At 37.4% G+C, this 9,454-nt stretch overlaps 1 protein-coding gene across 1 annotated transcript in view; it reads right to left on the bottom strand.

The window, feature by feature from the left end:
* ucma (upper zone of growth plate and cartilage matrix associated) overlaps positions 1–8,452 on the bottom strand; it is a 10,055-nt gene extending 1,603 nt beyond the window's left edge. The window contains exons 1-4 of the mRNA XM_015392812.1: positions 8,337–8,452; positions 6,954–7,013; positions 6,784–6,879; positions 3,727–3,825 (exon numbers count right to left, since the gene is read on the bottom strand). Of these exons, the coding sequence (XP_015248298.1) occupies positions 3,727–3,825; positions 6,784–6,879; positions 6,954–7,013; positions 8,337–8,394 (313 nt within the window). The 5' untranslated portion in view covers positions 8,395–8,452. The remainder of the gene's footprint in view (positions 1–3,726; positions 3,826–6,783; positions 6,880–6,953; positions 7,014–8,336) is intronic.
* Positions 8,453–9,454: the final 1,002 nt, after the last annotated feature.

Genomic DNA, 9,454 nt, shown 5'->3' with positions numbered 1-9,454 from the left:
TATTAAAACATGGAGTGCAGTACAGTACAGTGCTGGTTACTGTATGCTGAAACAAGGGTTTTTTTTTTATTATTTTTTATTGTACAATGTGATGGCATATGGCAGGAAAGATTTCCTGTATCTGTCCCTTCGACAGCGGAGCTGGAGCAGCCTGTGAGAAAAGGTGCTCCAGCCTGAGTCCAAGTACAGAACCAGCCCTCCTGATGATTTTATCAAGTCTGTTGGTATCGCTGGCTCTAATACTGCTGCCCCAACACACAGCAGTATGTGTGTTGGTCCTCAAAACCTCCACACAACCTGACATAAGCCATGATAGCTATCAATTTTGGACATTGCAGATCAATGTCCATGCTGGATCTTTGCCACATTTGCAAGACACTCCCACAGGGAAATGCCCTTTATTCCTCAACCCCTGCTCAGATTAGGTAATCTTCAAGCCATGTTGGGAACCAAATAATAAGTAATTAAATAATTGAACTTTGTTAATCTCACATTGGAGAAATGTACCTCTGCATTTGACCCATCCCCTTGAGGATGGGTTGCATTTTTTATGCTTTTTGATTTTTGTTTGGTGTAGAACAAACCAGTTCAGGAGTATGAATTGTTGGATAGCACTGCTGGTCTTTCTGCATGGAGTTTGCATGTTCTCCCTGAGCATGTGTGGGTTTTCTCCGGGTACTCCAGCTTCCTCCCACAGTCCAAAAACATGACTGTTAGGTTCATTGGCTTCTCTAAATACTTCTGAGGTGTGAGTGTGTGCATGAATGGTTGTTTTTCTCTGTGTTGCCCTGAGATGGACTGGCGACTTGTCCAGGGCGTCCCCCACCCCTCTTGGGATTAAGAGTGTCAGAAAATGGATGGATATTACAGCTGATAATTAAAATAAAATATCTGAATCACATCACATTTTGAGGAAGTGGCAGCCTAGGGGTTAGGGGATAGGGCTTGAACTCCTGAGGTTGTGAATTTGAAACCCACTCCCACAGACTGCCACTCTGGCTCTCTGAGCAAGAACCCCTGATTGCTCCCCAGGTGCTGCACAGTGGCAGCCCACTGCTCCATAAAGGGGGTGGGTTATGCAGAGAGTTAATGTCTCCAATAAAGTTCAATTTATTTCATCTTTTTTTTGTGTCCATTATGTGATTTAAAGACAGTGTTTTTCCCCAGTATAGATAACTTATCTCTCAGGGAAATCTCCTTATTGCTTCAATTCAGATTTTCTGTTCTTCTAAACTGACTAGATGGATAATAAACCACCCAGTCAGCCACATAAAAACAAAATAAGCATCTGTAATCAGAACACTGTTATGCAATCCTGTCCTCTGCTTTTACACCAGGTCTAAGGTTATCAGAGTACCACTTGCGTTGCCAACTCGGCTCTGAAATGAATTCCTTTGGTGGCTCAGCGTTGTCATACCAACCACAGGTTGAATTCTGTCCTTCTTAAAAAGAAATGGTACCTCTGGCATGGAAGACTTTTGGCTTGACTGTTATTTTTACCCAATTTCTTATTCTAGTTTTCTTAAATAAGAACTAAATTGATTAACTTTTTTGCATATCTAAAGAGACAGATAAGATTTATTGCAGCAGTTTAGGTAACGGTTGGTATTCAGAGCTCAGTTTTATGATCTGTTCATGTCTGCTTTAAGATGCCTAAAGTGCCAGACTTGGCCTGGGTAGCGATGCTCGGCTTCTCCTTTGCCTCTCATTCTACTATTCTTGCCTGCACAGGGGGCAATTTTGGTTTCCACCACAACCTTCTTTTGAAGATTTTGCATTTTTAATCATATGGTGCTGTAGTCAGTTGCTGGCAAGTCTGGGATAATTTAAATTAGATTTAACACTCCTAAAATTAAAGGCAATTTGTTGAGAATCTTTATGTCAAAATGGTAGAAAATAGACGTATCTATCATTATATCCCTGTCTTATGCATTTTGTTTCTCAGCAGAAAGCTGAAATTGATCCCTAATGGTTCCATCTAAATTGAACTGGCCGCTATTTTTTTGTTTTCCTCTCAAACCTCCCTGAATATCTCGCGTATGAAGCCAAATCTTTATGGTAATTAGTTCTTAGTTTAGAAACTATAAATGCAGCCATATAACAGCCTACCGACCACTGCAGGGATGATTGTCAGTTTTTAGTGGACCACAAATGGACACCTTGAGCATGTGCAGCATCCCAGGCGTCCTCCTGTGGTCTGCAGGGTCATCCTCTCCATATCCTAACTGAAGCTGTGTCTTAATGTGTTCCTTTGTTCCAAGCCTGTTGCGAAAGTGTCTGGTTTTCAGAGAAGATCTGCTGGGTTTGCACTGGTTTTAAAAGCCTTACTTTTATGAAGTAATCTACGGGGTGCAAACAGTGTGCAACTAAAGGATTGCACAGCAAATTTTCAAAAGTCCTGCAAATGCAAAAACGAGACGTGCAATTTAAAAAGAAAATAAACTAGCATGCATAAAAATGAGACATATAAAGTAAATTAAAACGCAAAAAAATACCACAAGCAAAGAAAAAAAAGAAAAAATATATGCGAAAAATTCTGCAGGTAACAAATGAACTGCAAGTTAACAAAAGCTGCAAACTAGCTGCTATATTGGAAGTGCTCTGGACCACTAGGGTCAGACAATCATTAACGCAAATACGACCAAACCCTTATTAAATGCATAAATAGGATGCTAAGAGAGATTTGGGAAGATTAAAAGGAAAACTTACCTTCCCTTTCTTTCCTGTCTTTTAAATGGAATCCCATTAATGTTTTAAAGGGACCTTAGACACTAATTTGCAGCAATGTCTATATTCTGGTCCCATATGAGTTGATGATTGCCTCCTCTAGTGGTCTGGAGCACTTTTGTTATTCTTTCCTAGTTTGCAGCTTTTCTAAACCTGCAATTGTTTTTGATATTTATTAACATTTGTTTTGTACGTTGGCATCATGTAAGTACTTACAGCATATTTCGTTTTTCCAGGGCGTGTTCATTTTACTGATATCTATATTGGTGATACCAGCATTTTGTCTTCAAAGATGTTTTTTGTGTGTTGTGAGTCAGCCTAATTTCTTTTTTTTGTTTTTATGTTTGCTAGATTTTTGAATTTTGCTATGAAATCATGTCTTTGCACCCCATGGCCTCCGTAGACCTTTCAGTGAAGATGTACTACATCCATGTTGGCCTTGTAAACTTTCAAACCCCAAACAGGAGCATAAGCAGTCAGCATTGTTTGCTCTGATTCAGCCTTAATTAGTACATTTAGACAGATTTCTGTACACTATGTAAGCAACACAGCAAACACAGAATATTGTAATAATGACACTAGACAAATGTTGACATTAATCTTATTTTATCCTCCATGGACTTTGGATACTGATGAAGCAGTGACTGAAACAGTTTGTTAAAAAAAAAACATCACAAAATCTACATTAATAAACTATTGTAAATGTCAAAACTGTGGGAGAGGATGTTATAATTGATCTGGCTGAAGTTTTGTCGTCCAGCTTGTATATTTATTATGCTTGTGCAGAATTCTGACTTCATACTTGAGTCGTGTTCTGCAGGAGATTGTGTAACAATCTCAGTTTCGAGACGTACAAATATGGGCAAAATATTCACTTGCTTTAACTGAATATTTTGTTGGTCTGTCAAATATAATGTTAGAATAAAATCCTCAGCGGTCCGCTGATGTATGGTGACGCAGGTGGTTAAACAAGGCACAGTAACTGAGATCAGGTCTTACCATCACGATCCTCTTCAACATAGTTCTCATGTTCATTTCTCTGCTCCTCGTTGTATTCTCTCCTTCGTTCGCTGGCAGCTCGCTTCATCCTCTGCTCGGCTGTAATGAGGAAAATAAATGACAGTTAGACATTTAAAACTTAAGCACATGTATATTTGAAAAGCTATTACCTACTGTAAGCAGTATTGGCTTTTCTTTTCTACATGTTTTTTTGTTTTTCTCCAAATGATCAGCTTCACGAGTTCCCTTTCAGAAGAAAACTTTTTATATCATCACAGCTTTTGAAACTTATTGTCATCCATGCACGCTGCAAAAGGATTTTCTGTGCCTGAGTTCATGTTTCCTGTAACATGAACTCACCGTCAGCAGATAATTTGGCATGTAAAGTGGGTGATTTCCTACCCAAAAAGCAACTAAAATGAAGCAAAAAAAATATAGAAAATGTTTTTTTTGAACCATCTGATAGTTTTGACCATTAGATTAATTATTAGTTGTCAAATATTTGCCGTATTTACTGGTTAATAGGGGAGTCAAGTTTACTCTATATTCTCTAAATCCCTAAATAGCATTACAGAAGCAAGGGTTTGATAGGTTGATTTTTCTCTCTTTGCACCTCTTTGTACCAAATTAAAAGTCCTTTCCTGTGCACATGGCAGCCCCGGGTACACATTAAATTGTTTAAGCCCCTCTGTGTTTTCCTTAAGACCCCTAATTTAACAACACAGTCAGTAGTGTTAAGATGTGAGTTACATCATAGCGAACACAGGCCTGCTTTCAGTCACTAAACGCACTTTTTCCTCCAAATTCACCAATTATTACTATTAGGTTGGCTGCTGTAAACATCCCAATTAGCCTCTAGCTAAGCTAGCATTGTACACTTATTTAACCATGTTGCTTTGTTTATTTTATTTTGAGGTAAACTTTAGTTATTTATCTGGGGAAAATAAACATATGAATGGAAGTTTGTTTGGTGCGAAATGCGGATTTTGATAACTATTTTTTTTATTTATGAAATGTCTAGTGTTTTGCAGTTTTGAAAATTGTAGCTAATGCGTTCTTTTTGCTGGGGTGTAAAATCACATCACATGTAATTATGTTGTGGTTAAAAGTCTCAGAAATGGTGGGATTTGCTAACTGAGTTCAGTGTCGGGGCTAACTTATGGTGACCAGAGGGAATAAACACCATACAAATTCATAAATGCTCGGCAAAAACAAAAAAACACCCTGCAAACAAAATTATATTAAACTTCAAACACATGCAAAGGAAAAGTGCAGAGCTGCAAATTAGTTCCACAGAAAAAAATTAATTTTATTTTTGCATAAACTTTACTTTTAAATAATTTCCATTTGTTAAGGGACGTCCCGATACAATAAAAAAAAAAAATCTGATACGATACCAATATTGAAGCGTAGAGAACTGACTGATACAGATATTAACCAAATATACTATCAGCATCAATCATGCTGGTGAGGATGATCAGTTAAAAAACAATCCACTGGACTTTGTTTCCAAGTTTGAAGACGTTTCACTTCACATCCAGGAAGCCATTTCAATTCAAAATGTCAGGATTACCGTTGAGTTTGAGGTTTTACACAGTAGCTCTCAAAGCCTTGTTTTTGTTTTGAAAACATGCAAATTGAAACGGGCGAATGGGTCCATCCCTTTGGAATGTGGAAGAAGCCAAACGACCCCTTTGGGAATCTGGGATCTTCGGCTCTTCACAACCACAATTGAGCATTTTTTCTTTGGATAAACTTTACATGCACAAGTGCACCCTCACAAACAACTACAGGTGCTTGGTTCCAGGTACTCTGAGATTCACTTCCACTTGTGAAAGTAAAATCTGTTGGGCTCTTTTTGGTATCAACAATATTATTCTTATTGCCACACTGTTAAAAGGAAAAGGGATGCTACGCTACGTCCAGGAGCTAATTTTTCAGCTTTGGATTTAAACATAAATCTAATCTTTTGAGTTTTATGTTTTCCTTTCATGTTAACATTATGGTATATAATGCATGACCTAAAGAAAAACAACCAAAATGCAGATAAACATGGTTTAATCAAATTTTGCCAGACTGCTCTGAGCATGTCTGATGACGTCACACAAGCAGTTAAACGCAGAAAATGCAAAAAGAATCAAATTGTCTCAGAAAAGTCATAAACTATTTTTTAAGATGTGTATTAGCATTATTTAGTTATTTAAGGATATAAATAAATACTTTTATTACCATAATTATATTATTTATAGCGACCAGGATGAATATCTGCTTGCACATGAGCTTCCAGTACGGATTGGGTAGTGACAACTGGTCATCCAAATGTGAGAGTTTATTTGTTTATCAAGCACATAAAAAATGCATTTAAAATAAAGTATTTGAAAATTTATTCCTAAAGACTTGTCAAGGCCAGTTTCTCAGAAAACAAGAAAATATCTGCTTGGAGGAAAACCTGGAAAAAAATAAGGGATGATTCTCCAATTTGTACTTTCTAACAATATTGTTTTCCTCCTCAGTTTTGGCAACTGGTATTTTTATCATTAACCTGAAGTAAAAAAAAAGAAGTCTGAAATATGTTCAGTTACTAAGAACTTCTCCTTTCGTTGGTTATGACGACCAGATTGTACCAAATTAAAGTGTTTACATGTGAGGCGAGCTGGTTTGCTTGGCGGTTATGGAAGAAAGAACGTTTTGTTCTAAGAAGCCTAAGGAGGCAGGACTCGCTCCACAGCATCCTGTGACTCCTTCTGCAGCCTCCAGTTACTGTGTGTCTCCATAAAACACACATTCAAGAGCTGTTTTTGTGTCGAGCCGCACAACTGCTGTTATTCTCCTGAACTTTGACAGCTCGCAGTTAAAACACACCAAGTCAACGTCCCTGTACGACCACAGACACATAAATCCTCTTCCAGCCCAGAGGAGACTGATTTAGGTAGTAACTACCAATCCACTTACGTCTGAAGATGTCTATCTAAGACCAAAAATAAATCAAGAAATCTTCTTTTGATTTCCTGCCATTGTTGTGACAGGGATGGCCTGAACAAGATTGTTTACACCCACCTTGGAGCTCGGCGTAGTACTTGGGGGAACGGCGACTGCGGCGTTTGAAGAAGTTGGAGGCGTCTGATTCGGCCATGAATACGTGCCGTGCGGCTTCTACAGACCACAAGTCGCAGGATTTGGATCACATTAAACATAGAGTCACAGAGCAAAGGTTATGCAGACAGTACCTTGAGCATTCGGAGGTTTTGGGTCGTCCCGCACTGCCGCACTTTTCACCACACTAGAAGCTGGAGAGAAGAAAACAAACAGGCACTGACTGTTTTTGTGTTTTAATCACTGCTTACAGTCTATAAACATTATTTTCATACTACTTTCAATCTTAAACAAGGATTTTATCAAACTGAGTCTTTGCTTTAAAAGGGTCTGTGTTAAATATAGAGTAACTCAGGTTTTCATCAGTCTGTGTAGATAAAATATATTCCAGATTTCTTAAAAATAGAGAGAATAGCTATTTAAGATCATATTTAATAGCAATTTGCTGCACTTTTCTTTTGATAACACAAGGAGAGATCGCTTTGAGTTGACTGGACATGTAAGCAAAACATTATTTCACCCCTTGATAGCATAATACCCTAAGTGGTAATCAATTTCAACCATATTTTATATAAATAAGGACACTGACACTGGTTTTAAAATATCAATTAACTGACAAAATGAGAAGGATAATCAACAGAACTGTCAGATTTGACCATAAATCAGATCAAAGGCCATTACTGGCACTAAGTGATTAAATCTTAATAACTCTGATCCGTTGCTGCTTCATACTTTTGGCGTTTTTGATCATTTAATGCCCAGAGTTAAATGTCTATTTGTACCAATAATGATCTCTGATTAGTAGAAGTAATAAGTGATAACTTAGTCTTACATTAGACACGCTACTTTTTAAATTAATGACGCTTCATTGAATTTTATTTATATGAACTCTGAAAGTCTGTATATTAGATAAAAACCTTGTTCCAACTAATTAATTGATATTGTTCTAATAACAATGCTGTAAAGTTCAAAGTTTGTGACTGATATAACCAAGAAAGGACAGAAAAGAGAAAACCTTGTAAATTGCTAAATCCATTGGTAATAGAGCTTGATGTTGAGGTCATGGGTGGTACAATATAACCCAATTCATAATCACAATATATTTTACTGTCGTTTTTAATATAGACTTTAGAGATTTTTACTTTTAAATAAGAATTGGACATTAAGGACTTGAGATTCATGGTGAAAGAAACAATAATAGCTGCAGGCTGTGAAAATATGTTTCACACCAGGAATATAAGGTGGTACCTTATTAATGCTGCTTCCCTTTCTTTAGTACTTATTTTGCACGATCTTTGACAGACAAATTTCAGCCGGTTGCAACTTAATCAGTCCCTGCTGTCCCACGCTAAATCTGATCACAATGTCTGCACTGTTATCAATCATATTTAAAAGTCCCTACTCAAACCAAGATGGTCTAATAACACCCAGTTATAGATATTAATAATACAAGTAAATGAAATCTGAATAATTCCAATGCTGAATGTGAGACAATGTGAGCCTGTTAAGGTACTTACAGGCGATGATGAGGAGGATGAAGAGCAAGGACAAGATGAGTACTCGAACCCAAGACATTCTGAGAGAGAAAAGCCTGATCTCTGCAAGACTGAACTGCACTCCTATCAGACTTTGACTGAGAGTGGATAGAAAGATGGAAGAGAGAAAGGTGGTAGAGCCAGGGAAGGTGGGAGAGAGTAGGAGGAGAATAAGGGAGGGCAATAAAAGGTTCATCTAGGAGAGGATAGCTACTGGTATTTCTTTTTACCAAGGGGAGGGAGATAAAAACAAACAGTAAAGTCTGATTTCTTCAAGCACTGGATTTTGGGATGAAATCTAATGTCTAATATGACCTCTAAACTAGCAGAACAATAAGATCTTAACCAAAAGGGTTCATTCAATTATGTTGAATTTAACCTGTAAATGCAAAATTTTCTTCAATGTGTCTAACTTACATCTGTACAAAGGGTTTTTTCTCTTGTTTACTACTAAGCACACAATGTTAAATAGAAGTAGTTATAGACATCAGTGGGAAAAGTCGACACTAATTCGGGGTTTTCTTTGTTGACTTGATATTTAGCCTGTACACCACAATCAATCAATCAGCCAGCAGGTTTATATTTGTAAATTTAAATAAGCTACTTTTTTCATCTAAATGGGGTTTAGATCTTTGTAATTGTTGCAGTTTTAGCTTTAGTCATTCTGTTATAGAATAACAGCACTTTTTTTTCCCCTCATGAAGAATAACACAGCAGCCTGTAAAGTGTAGTCTAATTGTACCTTACCTACACGCTGAATGAGATGTTCAATGTATGTTTTCCTTCCAGGCAGATTAGGTGCAGGTGGCACTGAAACCCTTTATTATCATTCCAGATAGAGGTGATCATAATTTTACCTATGCATTAATTCCTTCTTACCTTTTTTTAATGCTTTTACGCAGACAGAAAGTCACTGAGCTCTAAGAAGAGATGTTCAATATGGAGTAAATGGGTCTCTGTAGATTTCAGCCTTAGAACTTATGAGTTCTGATTGGACCTGGAAAGTGTCGCCCATTAAAGGAAACTGGGCAAAGCTGCGAGCCGCGTTTGCCAGGAAAAAAACTGGAACAGAGCAAAGAATCTGGGAGTGATTAGGATGT

Source organism: Cyprinodon variegatus, unplaced genomic scaffold (assembly GCF_000732505.1).
Source record: "Cyprinodon variegatus isolate N-32 unplaced genomic scaffold, C_variegatus-1.0 Scaffold607, whole genome shotgun sequence".
NCBI classification, from domain to species: Eukaryota; Metazoa; Chordata; class Actinopteri; order Cyprinodontiformes; family Cyprinodontidae; genus Cyprinodon; species Cyprinodon variegatus.
Note: the sequence above shows the minus strand (reverse complement) of the source record. Positions and strands in the feature narration are given on the sequence as shown.